The sequence below is a fragment of the Triturus cristatus genome, chromosome 1_1, assembly GCF_964204655.1.
Source record: "Triturus cristatus chromosome 1_1, aTriCri1.1, whole genome shotgun sequence".
Lineage (NCBI taxonomy): Eukaryota > Metazoa > Chordata > Amphibia > Caudata > Salamandridae > Triturus > Triturus cristatus.
In genome coordinates, this window is record NC_140579.1 from 35,599,005 (window position 1) to 35,617,474 (window position 18,470).

Consider the following 18,470-nt stretch of genomic DNA (forward strand, 5'->3'; position numbering starts at 1 on the left):
AGGAGGCAGTGACACACCCCAAACTGCCCCATTTCCAAGGAGAAATTCTAGGGAAAAGTTTTGCAGGAGAGACAAGTTGGGCGCCCCGTTGGTGAAGGGCACCTAGGTACAGCTGTCCTCTGGGGCTCACTTAAGTGAAGACCTGGGGAAAGCTGGCCCGTTTGTGGAGAATAACAAAATATTTCTTGGAAACTGGGTAAACCTAGGAGGAGTCACAGAAGATCTGTGGATCCCGTAATGTATCAAGTCTAGGTAGCATTTTGCTGATTATGAGGGAGATACATGTTTCTAATGTTGTATCACTGTTTAGTTCTGCCTAAAAATCAGTTTGAGCTCCTTAGGTAGAGACCTGATTTTACTAACAATATCTGTAAACCTTGGGTTAAATTGTTGAGATGTTCATGCCAAAGGCAATAGGTCATTCCTGTACTTTGTAAATGTTCTAACAAAACCTGCAGGCACTATGCTTGTTGCGGAAGCCATATATGTGTTGCAATTCACCTGTAAAGGGATATTGCTAATCATATATATGAGTGCCTTTGGGCATGTAAATTGTCAATATGTACCTCACAGAGAATATCAGTATAGTGGGGGGGCTAGTTAGATCTTCTGGGTCTGGGGATTTGACTCCACAAATTTATAGCCACCTACTTCCTCTGCGCCCCTCTCTCCAGTACATTTCTCCTGCTTTCTTGGCTTCATCAGAGAATCCATTCTCCTTCCATGGTATCCACTACCCCTCTTCCATGAACTCATTACCGCATCGAATTTCTCTGCTCTTTAAGTTACTCTGCACATTTCTTTCCATGATATTGCTAGCTTTCCTATCTGCTTCTAAGACACCTCTAGCCATGGTATCTACTGCTTATTTGCGTTTTTGTAATATCCATCTTCTTTCCTTACTATCTTCAGCCTCCTTCACTTTCTGACATCCCTTTACTTAGCAACCCATAACTCCCTACTTCTCGAGCATCTGTCCATGTGACATTTCCTGCTTTGCTTACTTCCCCTGAGACCACTCCTTCAATGATATTTACTACTTTATTACTTGAGGTTTTCAGTGACCCCTCCCTCCAGGATGTCTTCAATCCATAGACTCAACCCCGCCCGAACCCCCCTGTGGTATTCTCTTCCTTCTTGACTGCACCCAAATGCCTCCCTTCTTCTCATCTTCGGCCTTACGAAGTTCCTCAGAGCTCCCAACTCTCTGTTACTGTGCTCTTTCTTTACTTTCTCTGTGGCTTTCTATGGTTTTCTTTGCTTCTGACTTCATGTGACACCCTCCCCTCCCCCGGGGTCTTTTGCCTGCCTCGCTCCCCCTAAAACTCACTTTCGATGGCGTTGCCTTCTTCGTCTCAAATGAAACCTCTTCCCATGACTTCTTCTGCATCTCTTGCCCTAGGCCTCTCTTGCCTTACTCATTTACCTTTGCCACTAGCCGCCCTAACATCACCTGCGACACTCTCCGTGGCCAGATTCCTTATCTTACTCTGAGACTAGTGCCTTCATGGTGTCATATTGTAATAACGTGGCAGCATTTGTGCACTAGAGAGGAATAGGAGTAAGGAAGAAAGAGGGGCCTCTGGGAAAAGGAGTGGACCAAGAAGCATCTCCCGCTTCCATGATTCCTAGAGACACACCCCCTCCATGATGGTGTCCCCCCTCTTTCCATGGAACGGCCTCCTTTCTACAATCTGAGACCACATTCTCAAATGATGATTCCAAACTTCGTCCAATTATCCCTGTTTCCTTGGTATGTCCTGCTTTGCTGCTACATCTGGATCCTCCTCACTCTTCGATAGCCTGTTCTTTCTTCATTTGCTCTGAGACTCGCTATCTGTGGTGTCTCCTGCATTCGTGACCTCATCTGAGATGCTCGGTCCCCCCTGGTATCTCCTGTCTTCCTGACCTCATCCAAGGCCCTCGTCCCCGTGGTGTCTCCTGTCTTCCTGAACTCATCCAAGGCCCTCGTCCCCTTGGTGTCTCCTGTCTTCAAGACCTCATCCAAGGCCCTCGTCTCCGTGGTGTCTCCTGTCTTCCTGACCTCATTCAAGGCCCTCGTCCCCGTGGTGTCTCCTGTCTTCCTGATCTCATCCAAGGCCCTCGTCCCCTTGGTGTCTCCTGTCTTCAAGACCTCATCCAAGGCCCTCGTCCCCGTGGTGTCTCCTGTCTTCAAGACCTCATCCAAGGCCCTCGTCTCCGTGGTGTCTCCTGTCTCCCTGAACTCATCCAAGGCCCTCGTCCCCGTGGTGTCTCCTGTCTTCCTGACCTTATCCAAGGCCCTCGTCCGCGTTGTGTCTCCTGTCTTCCTCACCTCATCCAAGGCCCTCGTCCCCGTTGTGTCTTCTTTCTTACTGACCTCATCCAAGGCCCTCGTCCCCGTGGTGTCTCCTGTCTTCAAGACTTCATCCAAGGCCCTCGTCCCCGTGGTGTCTCCTGTCTTCAAGACTTCATCCAAGGCCCTCGTCCCCGTGGTGTCTCCTGTCTCCCTGACCTCATCCGAGGCCCTCGTCCCCGTAGTGTCTCCTGTCTTCCTGGCCTCATTCAAGGCCCTCGTCCCTGTTTCCTTGGTATGTCCTGCTGCGCTGCTACATCTGGATCCTCCTCACTCTTCGATAGCCTGTTCTTTCTTCATTTGCTCTGAGACTCGCTATCTGTGGTGTCTCCTGCATTCGTGACCTCATCTGAGATGCTCGGTCCCCCCTGGTATCTCCTGTCTTCCTGACCTCATTCAAGGCCCTCGTCCCCGTGGTGTCTCCTGTCTTCCTGATCTCATCCAAGGCCCTCGTCCCCGTAGTGTCTCCTGTCTTCAAGACCTCATCCAAGGCCCTCGTCTCCGTGGTGTCTCCTGTCTCCCTGAACTCATCCAAGGCCCTCGTCCCCTTGGGTTCTCCTGTCTTCCTAAACTCATCCAAGGCCCTCGTCCCCTTGGTGTCTCCTGTCTTCAAGACCTCATCCAAGGCCCTCGTCCCCGTAGTGTCTCCTGTCTTCAAGACCTCATCCAAGGCCCTCGTCTCCGTGGTGTCTCCTGTCTCCCTGAACTCATCCAAGGCCCTCGTCCCCTTGGTGTCTCCTGTCTTCAAGACCTCATCCAAGGCCCTCGTCCCCGTGGTGTCTCCTGTCTTCAAGACCTCATCCAAGGCCCTCGTCTCCGTGGTGTCTCCTGTCTCCCTGAACTCATCCAAGGCCCTCGTCCCCGTGGTGTCTCCTGTCTTCCTGACCTTATCCAAGGCCCTCGTCCGCGTTGTGTCTCCTGTCTTCCTCACCTCATCCAAGGCCCTCGTCCCCGTTGTGTCTTCTTTCTTACTGACCTCATCCAAGGCCCTCGTCCCCGTGGTGTCTCCTGTCTTCAAGACTTCATCCAAGGCCCTCGTCCCCGTGGTGTCTCCTGTCTTCAAGACTTCATCCAAGGCCCTCGTCCCCGTGGTGTCTCCTGTCTCCCTGACCTCATCCGAGGCCCTCGTCCCCATAGTGTCTCCTGTCTTCCTGGCCTCATTCAAGGCCCTCGTCCCCGTGGTGTCTCCTGTCTCCCTGACCTCATCCGAGGCCCTCGTCCCCGTAGTGTCTTCCTGTCTTCCTGGCCTCATTCAAGGCCCTCGTCCCCGTGGTGTCTCCTGTCTCCCTGACCTCATCCAAGGCCCTCCTCCCCGTGGTGTCTCCTGTCTTCAAGACTTCATCCAAGGACCTCGTCCCCGTGGTGTCTCCTGTCTTCAAGACTTCATCCAAGGCCCTCGTCCCCGTGGTGTCTCCTGTCTCCCTGACCTCATCCGAGGCCCTCGTCCCCGTAGTGTCTCCTGTCTTCCTGGCCTCATTCAAGGCCCTCGTCCCCATGGTGTCTCCTGTCTCCCTGACCTCATCCAAGGCCCTCGTCCCCATGGTTTCTCCTGTCTTCAAGACCTCATTTAAGGCCCTCGTCTCCGTGGTGTCTCCTATCTCCCTGACCTCATCCGAGGCCCTCGTCCCCGTAGTGTCTCCTGTCTTCCTGGCCTCATTCAAGGCCCTCGTCCCCGTGGTGTCTCCTGTCTCCCTGACCTCATCCAAGGCCCTCGTCCCCGTGGTGTCTCCTGTCTTCAAGACCTCATCCAAGGCCCTCGTCTCCGTGGTGTCTCTTGTCTCCCTGACCTCATCCGAGGCCCTCGTCCCCGTAGTGTCTCCTGTCTTCCTGGCCTCATTCAAGGCCCTCGTCCCCGTGGTGTCTCCTGTCTCCCTGACCTCATCCAAGGCCCTCGTCCCCGTGGTGTCTCCTGTCTTCAAGACCTCATCCAAGGCCCTCGTCTCCGTGGTGTCTCCTGTCTCCCTGACCTCATCCGAGGCCCTCGTCCCCGTAGTGTCTCCTGTCTTCCTGGCCTCATTCAAGGCCCTCGTCCCCGTGGTGTCTCCTGTCTCCCTGACCTCATCCGAGGCCCTCGTCCCCGTAGTGTCTCCTGTCTTCCTGGCCTCATTCAAGGCCCTCGTTCCCGTGGTGTCTCCTGTCTCCCCGACCTCATCCGAGGCCCTCGTCCCCGTAGTGTCTCCTGTCTTCCTGGCCTCATTCAAGGCCCTCGTCCCCGTGGTGTCTCCTGTCTCTCTGACCTCATCCGAGGCCCTCGTCCCCGTAGTGTCTCCTGTCTTCCTGGCCTCATTCAAGGCCCTCGTTCCCGTGGTGTCTCCTGTCTCCCTGACCTCATCCGAGGCCCTCGTCCCCGTAGTGTCTACTGTCTTCCTGGCCTCATTCAAGGCCCTCGTCCCCGTGGTGTCTCCTGTCTCCCTGACCTCATCCGAGGCCCTCGTCCCCGTAGTGTCTCCTGTCTTCCTGGCCTCATTCAAGGCCCTCGTTCCCGTGGTGTCTCCTGTCTCCCTGACCTCATCCGAGGCCCTCGTCCCCGTGGTGTCTCCTGTCTTCCTGGCCTCATTCAAGGCCCTCGTTCCCGTGGTGTCTCCTGTCTCCCTGACCTCATCCGAGACCCTCGTCCCCGGGGTGTCTCCTGTCTTTCTGGCCTCATCAAAGGCCCTCGTCCCCGTGGTGTCTCCTGTCTTCTTGCACTCATCTGAGATTTGCTGCCCATGTGATAACTTCTGTCGTTTTGACCTTATCCGAAGCCATCTCACCCTCTGGTATATCCTGTCTTCCTCTGAGTCACCGTTTCCATGGCGCCTCCGTCCTCCATTTGTCCCATAGATGCCTCTCTCCATGTACTTTTAGGTTCTTTCTCTTCTTTGAAGACTGCTCCCCCCATGGTACCTCCCCGCTCAGTGAGTCCTTCTCGTCAGAGGCGCAACTAGAGCCAAATTTCGGGGGGGGAGGGGGGGGGGGGGGCTGAGCAAAAATTTCGGGGGGGGCTGAGCAAAAATTTCGGGGGGTGCTGAACTTTAAGCAATAGGCAGAGTGGAGCTGCAGGGGCTCTTAGAAGGGGTGAAACAACAGCAAGGCCTCATTAACATGCAAATGGTCTTTTAAAGACCTGTGAAGTGCTCGGGTGCGGCTGCTTTTTTGCCCGGGAAGCTGTCTCATCCCGGGCTGCCACACACGACGGGGGGGGGGCTGAAGCCCTGTGAGTCCAATGGGTGTTGCGCGCCTGCTTCTCGTCTAACCTTCCTTTGGTTTGTGTTGTCTTTGGTAGTCATTCGGCTTCTCTCTCCCTGCAGACTATATACGATGTGTACTACAAGTGCCCCTGTGAGGCTGGCCTGACATGCGAGACTGACAGGACCATCATTGGCTCCATCACCAACACGGACTTCGGCCTCTGCATCGATCCGAAGGGCAGGAGTCTGGCTCAGCAGCAACCTGCAGAAGCGGCCGAAGGAGCCTAAGAAGACCGCCCAGCTCTACCTGAACACTATCTAATGCCTAACTCCTGAAAGTTAGGGTGTACGCCTCCCTCAGTTCCACTGCGGCAGCCACGCTGTAATGCTGAAATGGTACCTTCACTAGTGCAAGCCTTGCGATGTACACCGGAAGTTGTTCAATAAACTCACTTTCCCGGCTGTGGTTTCTCATTGCCTGTTGAATGTCCTCTGTGGTCCACCGAAGAGACGAGCCCAGAGGCCCTCGAACCTCGTTCACTTCTGTGTTGGTTCTGAGGCGCATGTACTACTGTCCCCGTCACCTCCTACTGCCCCTTCCCCTCCTCCTGTCCCTTTTCCTCTTACTGACCTGCCCCCTCCTACTGCCCGTCCCGTCCTACTGTTCCTTCTCCTCCTACTGCCTCCAGTGGCGGCTGGTGACATTTAAAAGTGGCAGGGCGTAAAATCAGTGGCGGAGCACACCGGGCGAGCGAGCGTAGCGAGTGAGGCCGAACCACATAAGGAGGGTTCGGGGGGGGGGTTCTTCCCCCGAGAAAATTTTGAAAAATGAGTAGGCAAATTGTGCATTTTCAAGACTTTCGGAAGCCACTGTGCTAAACAGAAACAGGCCACTGCCTCCCCTCAAACTATCATCAGTGCCAGATGACACCAAAACCCATCTAGTGGGGTAATCTGTGAGATTCTTTGTAACAAAATACCTCTTTGAAGGCTTTAACACAGCATATTAACAATCCACCCCTATAGGCCTATTGGCTTTAATTTGGGGTTTCCACTAAAAATAGGACACCTCTATTGCCATGTGGTAACTGCTCAACTTAAAGAGATAGACCATGGAGACTGACTTAACTTTTTGCAATGAACCAGTCAGGCCTATAGCAGTGCTTAATTTGAGATGTTGGTTTCCGGTGCTCAGCACCGGTGCTTATAGCATTAGTTAAGGACACACTCATTCAGAGTGTGTGTGATTTTCCTCAGAGTCACAGGATGTTGAGCCACGCTGAGACTCAAACCCGGTTCCCCAGCTCCGAAATCGGCAGTTCTAGCCATTAGGCCAAGTCCTCTCCAGAATAATGAGTGCCGGGGCTCTAGTCAGGAGGCAGTTTGCACCAACACATTTCTCTTGTTAGCGCTGCCTCCTGAGGAGAGCCCCGGCACTTTTTATTTTACAAATAAAGCACTGGCCTATAGCCTTTATCCTTGGCTTGTCACACTAACCATCTCAGGCCTATGGCGTTGAACATAAGCTTTCCCATAAGGCAACCATTGGCATTCAGTCACAAAAGTATAAACTTGTACAAGATTAGAGTTAACAAGCTAAAACACACCCCACCTAAATGGATCTAGGCTATTCACAGTACAAATCTTCTACCCACGAGTTTTGGTGGAGAGTGTAGCCAACACTAAAATCATTGTCTATTGCGCTAATCTGTGAAATTCTGTGTAAAACTACCCATTTACAGACTTTACCACTGTACAATAACTATTCACCGTTAAAGGGATATTGCTTTTAAAATTTGTTATCCCTATAAATAAGGCAGTCCTACTACAGCCTCTGTTGTAACTTTTCATAATAAACAGACCATGGCATCTGACTTACATTTTCCCCAATGAACCATTCAAGCTTATAGCCTTTAATGTTAGCTTGTCCACATAACCAACTCAGGTGCACTTATTTTGAATTTATGCTTTCCCACAAGCCTACAGTCATAGCATTACACATTCGATCAAATTTACAGGTGGCAAATTAACATACAACCCCTCCGAAATGGGAGTTCCATGGTACAGTCTTTTATCTCAAGGGAAAGTCAGAGAGTGTGACCGACACCAAAATCCTTGTGCACTTATGATATCTGTGAGATTATCTGTAACAAAATACCTGTGTATGGATTAAATAACAATACACCCATACAGCCCTGTTGAATTTAGAATGTGCTTTTCAAGATAAATAAGTCAGTCCTTCTGCTTTTGTCATAACTTTTCATAGTAACAGATCAGACCTATGGCATCATTGGTTTGGAAATTCCAAGATTACAAAACTTTCCATGATTGCCCTACTGAATGCCATGCAGAGATTCTCTCTTTTACAGCCACTGTGGCCCTATCTAGGAGAGATAAAACAAAGTATATGGTGCATTCAGGGCTGGACGGTCCATTCTGCCTCTAGCATTTACCCGATGGGCTACATACAGGGTAGATGGCTGCTTGCAAAGACTGGTACTAGGAAAGAACAATGGTTCTGTTGGGTCAGTCCGAGTGAATACCTTAAATGTTTTGGCAGACACAAACTATGAATTCACCTGCAGTGATAATTAACTAAACACCACAGGTTCCCTTTATGTCCAGTGTAACCTATGTTTTGGTTTTTCATCGAACACACACAAGTACAACTGGTGTACCATCTAAAACTGAACAGCGCATTGCTCGGGAGCAGTGAAACAAGTGGAAATACACAAATTCACAGTATGTGCAATATAACGTCGAAACGCCAATGCCCTTTATTTCAATTCTTGTTATGCAAAACCTGCATGATACGCTGTATTCTAATCTGGACTAATGTTTAAAGTAATTAATGTCCATTGCAGTGAAGCGTTTCTAAAGGAACATCTTCGATTTTATACTGGGACCTGGTACATTTTCAACCCTGCATGCTTGTTTCTATATTGAAGAGCAGTCGATGGCTCCTCCTTTGATGCAGTGGCAAGAACGGTTTCCTCATGAGAATCTGCTAAGTATATGGCAAGTACCTATTTGTTTGCTGCATTGTACTTTTCAGTCTGCCAAGGTAAAGAAAAAAGCACACCAATACCTTCCACAGGCTATATTGAACTTCAACAAAAAGTAATAAGATGAACCTGGACATTGTCTGCTGCGCATGTTTACAACTTAAAGCTTTCTATAGCAGATGGTCGACCTATGTTCCTTGAGTGCCCTCACTGCAGTGACGCGTTTCTAAAGGATGCAATGTATACTTCTACTTGGACGACTGACACACGTTATAAAAATATGAACATCCGTAGATGAAATCAATACACAGCCTGCACAACCTTGTTTAAGCCTCATTACTAAAATGACTCTTTTTGTAACTAGTCCTTTACCTGCCTATCTCGCGAGCATGTGGCCTTTGCAGCATACGGAGATGGAATTAATAATGCATTATGAAGCGTCGCACATGGGCACCCTATGTCAATACGTTTATCGTACAGTCACTAAACGATCCGAATCACTCAGGCAGCAGGCTCAGCTGTAACGCGGTGGGCCTATAAGTTAAAAACTGCCAGCCTGGGCCTCACCTGGTGTGAACTGTTTGAGTTCACAAGTCCTTCCTCCTACTACTGCCCTACTCCGGACAGCAACCTGGCGGCCTGCAACATGGACTAGCTGCTGCTGCTGGTAATGGCACGAGTCACACGATGATGCTTCAGGACACACTGCCTCGCCTCCTCGACCTTGGTTCTCCGCTCTGCAGTCCATCCATCTGGAGTGGAGAGTAAAATGGCTGATACTCCAACTGCCGACTCACGCACGCGGGAAGCAGTCAGATCGACGTCATCGAGCCTGCGCAGACGGTCAGGGGTGGGGTGACACCTTGACAAGCTCTCCTCCACTCTCTGATTGACGTGGAGAGTTAGCGATCCCGGGCTTGTATTTAAAACGCCCGGGGCTAACTTAACTTCCACGTCATCAGGGGGTGGAGACTGGGCCTTCCAGCTAGGTCTTTGCCGAGCTGATGACATCACAGCCTTCAGGGCTGTGATGTTGTCGGCCCGGCAAACACATAGCAGGCTTCTTTGGGTCCGGGAGCAAATCAGTCACGTGACGTGACAGCAGAGCTGCGCCAGTATTGGTGAGACTGCAGACTCTGCAGTGAGACAGTGCCCCGTGTTCTACTTTGGGATTTTTTTTTTATAAAATAAAATGTGATCTAAGCAGTCCCTGTGTTCTACTTTGGGGATTTAAAAAAAAAAAAATGTGATCTAATCTCTCCTCTTGAGAAATGTACCTGGGGCGGAGCCCCGACGCCCTCAAAGAGAAACCGCCACTGACTGCCTCATCCCCTCCTACTGCCCGTTGCCCCCTACTGTCACGTCTCCTCCTACTGCCTCATCCCCTCCTACTGCCCGTTGCCCCCTACTGTCACGTCTCCTCCTACTGCCCTGTCCCTTCCTACTGCCCCGTCCCCTCCTCCTGTCCCTTTTCCTCTTACTGACCTGCCCCCTCCTACTGCCCGTCCCTTCCTACTGTTCCTTCTCCTCCTACTGCCTCATCCCCTCCTACTGCCCTGTCCCCTCCTACTGCCCCATCCCCTCCTACTGCCCCGCTTCATACACTGTCCCCGTCCCCTCCAGCTGCCCAGTCCCCTCCTACTGCCTCATTCCCTCCTACTGCCCGTCCCTTCCTACTGCTACATACCCTGCTACTGTCCTCTCCTTCTGTCTCTGCCCCCTCCTACTGCCCCATCTTCTAATTGGCAGGAAAGATGCCTCCCACAGCGATGCTACTGCAGGGAGAGATCCCAGTGTATTGACACTGCCGTTAGGAGAGCTTATAGTGTACAGTCACTGCAGTTCGGAGAGCCCCCAGTGCACTGTCATGGATGGATTTAGGCCCAGATCTCTGTACTGGGGTGAATGTATGACATTGTTCTGCATCTGTCCATCAACTGTTGTTTTTGCATTTGTCACCCCGAGTGGGACGGGTATACCCAGACATGGGTCCCGTGCTCTCCATGCCACTGGAATCAAGCTATCCTGGCTGAAGAGGGCTAAAACCTCGAAACCGGTCCTAGGATGCTTGTTTCCAGTTAAGGGAGGACCTGGCTTGGCAGTTCGGGCTGGACTGTTCCCATGAGGCCCAGGGTCAAGACTGAGTTGCATATGGCTGGGTTCAAACTCGAATGGCATGGTGAGCAAAAAAACGATGGATTTAGGCCCAGATCTCTGTACTGGGGTGAATGTATGACATTGTTCTGCATTCTGTCCATCAATTGTTATTTGTGCATTTGTCACCCCGAGTGGGAAGGGTATGCCCAGACATGGGTCCCATGCTCTCCATGCCACTGGAATTAAGCTATCCTGGCTGAAGGGGGGTGAAACCCCGAAACCGGTCCTAGGATGCTTGTTTCCAGTCCAGGGAGGACCTGGCTAGGCAGTTCGGGCGGGACTGTTCCCACGAGGCACAGGGTCAAGACTGATTTGCATGTGTCTGGGTTCAAACTGGAATGGCATGGTGAGAAAAAAACGATGGATTTAGGCCCAGATCTCTGTACTGGGGTGAATGTATGACATTGTTCTGCATTCTGTCCATCAACTGTTGTTTTTGCCCAGTGCACTATCATGGCAGTTAGGAAAGTTCCCAGTGTACTGTGACTGCAATTAGGAGCACTGCACTGCACTGCACTGCACAGAGCTCCTAGTGTACTCTCACTGTAGAGAGCTCCTAGTGTACTGTCACTGCACAGAGCTCCTAGTGTACTGTTGCTGCACTTAGGAGAGCTCCTAGTGTACTGCCACAGCTGTTAAGAGAGCTCCTAGTGTACTGACTCTACAGTTTGGAGAGCTCCTAGTGTACTCTCACTGTAGAGAGCTCCTAGTGTACTGTCGCTGCAGTTAGGAGAGCTCCTTGTGTACTGTCGCTGCAGTTAGGAGAGCTCCGAGTGTACTGTCACTGCAGTGCAGTTAAGAGAGCTCCTAGTGCACTGTCACTGCAGTTAGGAAAGCCCCCAGTGTACTTTCACTGCTATTAGGAGAGCTCCTAGTGTACTGTCGCTGCAGAGCACTCCTAGTGTACTGCCACTGCATAGACCTCCTAATGTACTGTCACTGCAATTAGGAAAGCTCCTAGTGCACTGTCACTGCAGTGCAGTTAGGAGAGCTCCTAGTGAACTGTCACTGCAGTTAGGATATCTTTCAGAGTGATTCTGCTGTAAGGGGAACTGGCAATGTACTGTTACTGCAGGAAAGATGCCTCCCACAGAGATGCCACTGCAAGGAGAGATCCCGGTGTATTGTCACTGCAGGTAGGAGAGCTTCTGGTGTACTCTCACTGCAGTTAGGAGAGTTGCTAGTGTACTGTCACTGCAGATAGGAGAGCTCCCAGTGTACTGCCACTGCAGTAAGGAGAGCTCCTAGTGTACTGTCGCTGCAGTTAGGAGAGCTCCTTGTGTACTGTCGCTGCAGTTAGGAGAGCTCCTTGTGTACTGACTCTACAGTTAAGAGAGCTCCTAGTGTACTGTCACTGCAGTTAGGAGAGCTCCCAGTGTACTTTCACTGCTATTAGGAGAGCTCCTAGTGTACTGTCGCTGCAGAGCGCTCCTAGTGTACTGTCGTTGCATAGACCTCCTAATGTACTGTCACTGCAGTTAGGGAAGCCCCTAGTGCACTGTCACTGCAGTGCAGTTAGGAGAGCTCCTAGTGAACTGTCACTGCAGTTAGGATATCTTTCAGAGTGATTCTTCTGTAAGGGGAACTGGCAATGTACTGTTACTGCAGGAAAGATGCCTCCCACAGAGATGCCACTGCAAGGAGAGATCCCGGTGTATTGTCACTGCAGGTAGGAGAGCTTCTGGTGTACTCTCACTGCAGTTAGGAGAGTTGCTAGTGTACTGTCACTGCAGATAGGAGAGCTCCCAGTGTACTGCCACTGCAGTAAGGAGAGCTCCTACTGTACTGTCACTGCAGTTAGGAGAGTTCCTAGTGTACTGTCACTGAAGATAGGAGATCTCCTTATGTAGTGTCACTGCAGTTTGGAGAGCTCCTAATGTACTGACTCTGCAGTAAGGAGAGCTCCTAATGTACTGACTCTGCAGTTAGGAGAGCTCCTAGTGTACTGACTCTACAGTTAGGAGAGCTCCTAGTGTACTGTCATTACAGTTAGGAGAGCTCCTAGTGTACTGTCACTGCAGGTAGGAGAGCTCCTAATGTACTGACTCTGCAGTTAGGAGAGCTCCTAGTGTACTGTCACTGCAGGTAGTAGAGCTCCTAATGTAGTGTCACTGCAGTTTGGAGAGCTCCTAATGTACTGACTGTGCAGTTAGGAGAGCTCCTGGTGTACTGTCATTGCAGTTAGGAGAGCCCCTAGTGTACTGTCACTGCAGGTAGGAGAGCTCCTAATGTACTGACTCTGCAGTTAGGAGAGCTCCTAGTGTACTGACTCTGCAGTTAGGAGAGCTCCTGGTGTACTGTCATTGCAGTTAGGAGAGCCCCTAGTGTACTGTCACTGCAGGTAGGAGAGCTCCTAATGTACTGACTCTGCAGTTAGGAGAGCTCCTAGTGTACTGTCACTGCAGGTAGTAGAGCTCCTAATGTAGTGTCACTGCAGTTTGGAGAGCTCCTAATGTACTGACTGTGCAGTTAGGAGAGCTCCTGGTGTACTGTCATTGCAGTTAGGAGAGCCCCTAGTGTACGGCCACTGCAGTTAGGGAATCCCTAGTGTTCTGTCACTGCAGGTAGGAGAGCTTCTTATGTAGAGTCACTGCAATTCAAAGCAGCTTCTGGGAACTGTCCAGCGCAAAACAAGTTTTACACAGGAAAGTCAATCAGGAAAAAACATTTTGCGCTGGTTAGCGTCACTTTTATGACTCTAACCCAGCGCAAAATATTTGAGAATCTCCCCTTTTGTATTCATTGGACTTCAGTTAGATCTCAGCCCTCAAACTAAACAGCAGTAGCTAATGCAGCGACTGGAAATCAGGCTGTCACGTCAACCTGGAAATGCAGGATAGTGAGGTTTAAATATCCTGAACGATTGCCTCCCTCTGGAGAGAGCCAGCATCTGAGTCAAGTCATTAAACTCAGATCCTGGCCACTTAACACCCAGTGTAGGACCGCTCTGCACTCTGGGTGTGGTGGCTTCTGAACTAATGTGTGCCCTCCAAGCAGGTTCCAATCCTGGCCAGTTCAATGAGCCTTTTCATCCTTCTGGGGGTTCATGACCATATGCAGCTGCACCTCTTTTTATGCTGTTGCACCGCTGAAAGCACAAACATACTGTTAGATCTGGGGGTCTCTAGTTGGCAGGGTAGATACCTCTGTCCAAGTGGGGACCCTTGCTTCTAGTCAGGGAAAGGGGGATACACTGTTAAGATAACCCCTGCTCACCCTCTAGGTAGCTTGGCCTGAGCAGTCTAGGCTATCAAAGGCAATGTGTAAAGTATTTGTACCCACACTCACAGTAACACAGTGAAAACACCACAGATTTACTCCACACCAGTTTTAGAAAAATAAGGTATCTTTACTAAAAACTTCACACGACCAAATACTACGGAAAAACCAACATACAATTAAAAGGTTACTTTAAAGATAGTTCAAGAGTTTGCAGAAAGTACTTCAGGATGTAAAAATCAGTGTCCTGCACAATACGACTCTCAATGCACAAAATGCGACACTCTTGTGCCCAACAGTACCTGTAGTTGCAATAAGATTCCCAAAAGCTATAACAAGGAAGATGGCAAAGGCGATGCGATACTCCTGAGACGTTGGGGAGGCTTTGCAGCAGCCCTGCTTCACGCAGCAGAGGTGGATGCGCCGGCTACGATCTGTAGGGGGAGGATGCGATGACTTTGGCTTTCGTTGGGTTGGTTTCTTAGGGGGAAGCTTCACGCATAGGTACGATGCGACGATCTTCGGTGCGGCGCGATGCGCGGCGCAGCGTTGACTTCTGGCGCCGCAGCCCTCGATGCGTCGCGATGTGCGGTGAAGCGTTGACTTCGGGCGCCACAACCCTCGATGCGTCATGGGACGGGATTCTGCGTCGACACACGCAGCAACTGGATACTTTCACGCACCGGCAGTGGTGCGGCTCTCAACTGGTTCTGCGACGACCTTTGCAGTGTCAAGAATCTTCATGCACCGGGACGATGCTCGATGCACTCGGCGATGCAGGGACTCCGGGTGCTGCGATGACGCCGCGATGAAATTCTTCTCGCACTCTCGATCTTGCGACTCGCAACCGGATGATGCGACCCTCAAACGGATGATGCGATGGGTACCAGTTACTCTTGTTTACGCTTTCTGCTTTCCAGCTCCCAAACACAGCAAAACGACCTCCTGAGGCCCCAAGACTAGGCAAGCACTCCAAGGCAGGTCAGAACTCCCTCAGCAGAGTTCCAGGGGAGCTGGTGATGAAGTCCTTTTGTTCCTGGGACTTCTTAACAGGGAGCCAGCTCTCCTCAGGCCCTTGGAGATCAGAATCAAAAGAAGGGGACACAGCAGAGTCCTTCCCCTCTCCTTGGCAGCAAAGCAAAACAGCAAGCAGGCAGTCTTCTCCTCTTCAGTTCCTTCCAGCTTTCTCCTGAGCCGAGGTTCCTTCTTAGTTCCACAGTGATCTGAAATGTAGGTGTCTGGGGTCCTCTTCTTATACCCCTCCAAGTCTTTGTCTCTCTTTGTGTCAGTGGGGGGATTCCCCTGCTCAAACCGGTGCGCTCTGCCTTGGAGCACCTGGTTCCTTTCAGAGTGAGGGGCAGGGTCGTTAGACGCTCAGCAGGAGGTGGAGCCTTCTTTGTGCTGGCAGAGGCAGAGTCCTCAACCTGGCCAGCAGGGGGTGGAGCCAGCATTGTGCTGGCAGAGGCAGCCCTACTCAAACCCAGGGGCTACTTCTCCCACCCATCTAGAGCAGGTCTCCCTATTCACCCTGCTGCTGACTCATCCAGACTCCTGGAGCCACCTAGCCCATCACATGACACCAGTCAGCCAATCTGCACCCAGGCACACAGGAAGGTTAGACAGGAGAATAGCTTCTTTCTAAAAAGTGCTTTTCTCACACAGTGAATTTAAAAACCATCTTGCTAAAAAGATGTATAATTAAATTCTGAACACAAAGATACCAAACTTGGATTTTCTATCTTGCCTTTAGGGGAAGATAGGCATGTAAACAGCCTCCCCCATTCTGTCCTATGGGCAAGACAGCCTCTCAGCAGTGAAAAACGAAAATGGCTGTAATTCACTACCAGGGCATGTTAACACCTCAGTACATGCCCTACCTTTCAGATACACTGCACCCAGCCCAGGGGGGTACCTAGGGCCACCATAGGGATGCCTTACATTTACAGAAAGGGAAGGATAAGGCCTGGTCAGTGGTTGCACTGGCCAGGTCGACATGACAGTCCTGGACTGCACATAGGCACTGCAAGCAGGCCTAAGACATCATTTTAGCGCTACTCCTGTGTGTGGCACAATCGGTGCTGCATCCCACTAGTAGCATTTGTACTACCAGCCCTGGCACACGCAGTGCACTTTACTAGGGCCTTGCAGGTAGAACAAATATGCCAAACATAGCATAGCATAACAAAACACAACAAAACATAGCAGAGCATAACAAAACATAGCATAGCATAACAAAACACAACAAAACATAACATAGCATAACAAAACATAGCATAGCATAACAAAACAAAGCATAGCATAGCATAACAAAACAAAGCATAGCATAGCAACACATAGCATAGCATAACAAAACGTAGCATAACATAACAAAACACAAAACATAGCATAGCATAACAAAACAAAACATAGCATAACAAAACATAGTATAGCATAACAAAACACAACAAAACATAGCATAACAAAACAAAACATAGCATAGCATAACAAAATACAACGTTGCATAGCATAACAAAACATAGCATAACATAACAAAACACAACAAAACATAGCATAACAAAACAAAACATAGCATAGCATAACAAAACACAACGTTGCATAGCATAACAAAACATAGCATAACATAACAAAACACAACAAAACATAGCATAGCATAACTAAACAAAATATAGCATAGCATAACAAAACACAACAAAACATTGCATTACAAAACAAAGCACAGCATAGCAAAACACAACAAAACAGCATAGCATAAGAAAACATAGCATAGCATAACAAAACACAACATAGCATAGCATAACAAAACAGCATAGCATAACAAAACACAACAAAACATAGCATAGCATAACAAAGCATAGCATAACAAAACACAACAAAACAAAACATCATAGTATAACATAACAAAACACAGCATAGCAAAACACAACAAAACATAGCAGAGCATAACAAAACATAGCATAGCATAACAAAACACAACAAAACATAACATAGCATAACAAAACATAGCATAAGAAAACAAAGCTTAGCATAGCAAAACATAGCATAGCATAACAAAACGTAGCATAACATGACAAAACACAAAACATAGCATAGCATAACAAAACAAAACATAGCATAACAAAACATAGTATAGCATAACAAAATACAACAAAACATAGCATAACAAAACAAAACATAGCATAGCATAACAAAACACAACAAAACATAGCATAACAAAACATAGCATAACATAACAAAACACAACAAAACATAGCATAGCATAACTAAACAAAATATAGCATAGCATAACAAAACAAACATAGCATAACAAAGCATAGCATAACTAAACAAAATATAGCATAGCATAACAAAACAAACATAGCATAACAAAGCATAGCATAACAAAACACAAGAAAACATAGCATAACAAAACATATCATAGCATAACATAACAAAACATAGCATAGCAACACACAACAAAACATAGCATAGCATAACAAAACAAAGCATAGCATAGCATAACAAAACATAGCATAACAAAACAGCATAGCAAAACACAACAAAACATGGCATAGCATAACAAAACATAACATAGCATAGCATAACAAAACATAGCATAGCATAACAAAACAAAACATAGCATAACAAAACATAGCATAGCATACACAAAACATAGCATAGCATAACAAAACATAGCATTGCATAGCATAACATAACATAAGAAAACATAGCATTAAGTTTGATAAACTCATAGTAGCGGGCTAGCTAGCTTTAACGGCCAGTGAGTGTAAGCAACTCCGTCAACCCAGAAGCAGTCACTCGGTCACCTTTGCTCTTGTATTGCAGTGGCTTTGTTTATTAAACAGTGCCCATATTTATACTGTTAGCATTTTACTTGTGCAAATTTCAGGGCTCACAAAACTTTAATGAATCGAAATTCACAACTGAGGCTGTTAAGTTCGTGCTATATAAAACCCTAAGGATAAATAAAAAACATTGCCATTTACAATGTGAATAGCTCCAACAAACACAAGACCTTTTTCAAAGTACAAAACATTGCCATTTACAATACCAATAGCTCCAGCTCCAACAAATGCGAGATGCTTCCCGGGACGCAAGAAATTACCATTGCCTATAAATAAAGCTTGGCGTTCCTGGCGTTCGAGGACGAGTGGCAGAGAAGTAACAGGACTCTGTCTTTTCCTTCTTACCCAGAGAAGAAAAAAAAGCATTTCCAATGCAACGGTCTCGGCATTGTTAAAGTTAGAGCTATTGGCATTGCTCATGACATTATTTTTGTTTATGTTTTTGTTTTTAAAACATGTAGAGAAACGGCATTGTTATTTACAATGTCAATAGCTTAATCAGTGTGTGTGTAGGTGGCTCTGTGTGTGGGTGCAAATGCAATAGGTCTCGCATTTGAGAGTGATTAAGCTATTGACATTGTAAATAACAATGCTGTTTCTTTAAATGTTTTAAAAACAAAAACATAAACAAAAATAATGTCATGAGCAATGCCAATAGCTCTAACTTTACCAATGCCGAGACCATTGCATTGTAAATGCTTGTATTTATGTGTTTTGAAAACCTGCAAGCAGTGCGTTAACA

General features: G+C 48.6%; 1 protein-coding gene across 1 annotated transcript in view; it reads left to right on the forward strand.

The window, feature by feature from the left end:
* LOC146869269 (colipase-like) overlaps nt 1-5,967 on the forward strand; it is a 35,736-nt gene extending 29,769 nt beyond the window's left edge. The window contains exon 3 of the mRNA XM_085653622.1: nt 5,626-5,967. Within this exon, the coding sequence (XP_085509748.1) occupies nt 5,626-5,793 (168 nt within the window). The 3' untranslated portion in view covers nt 5,794-5,967. The remainder of the gene's footprint in view (nt 1-5,625) is intronic.
* Nucleotides 5,968-18,470: the final 12,503 nt, after the last annotated feature.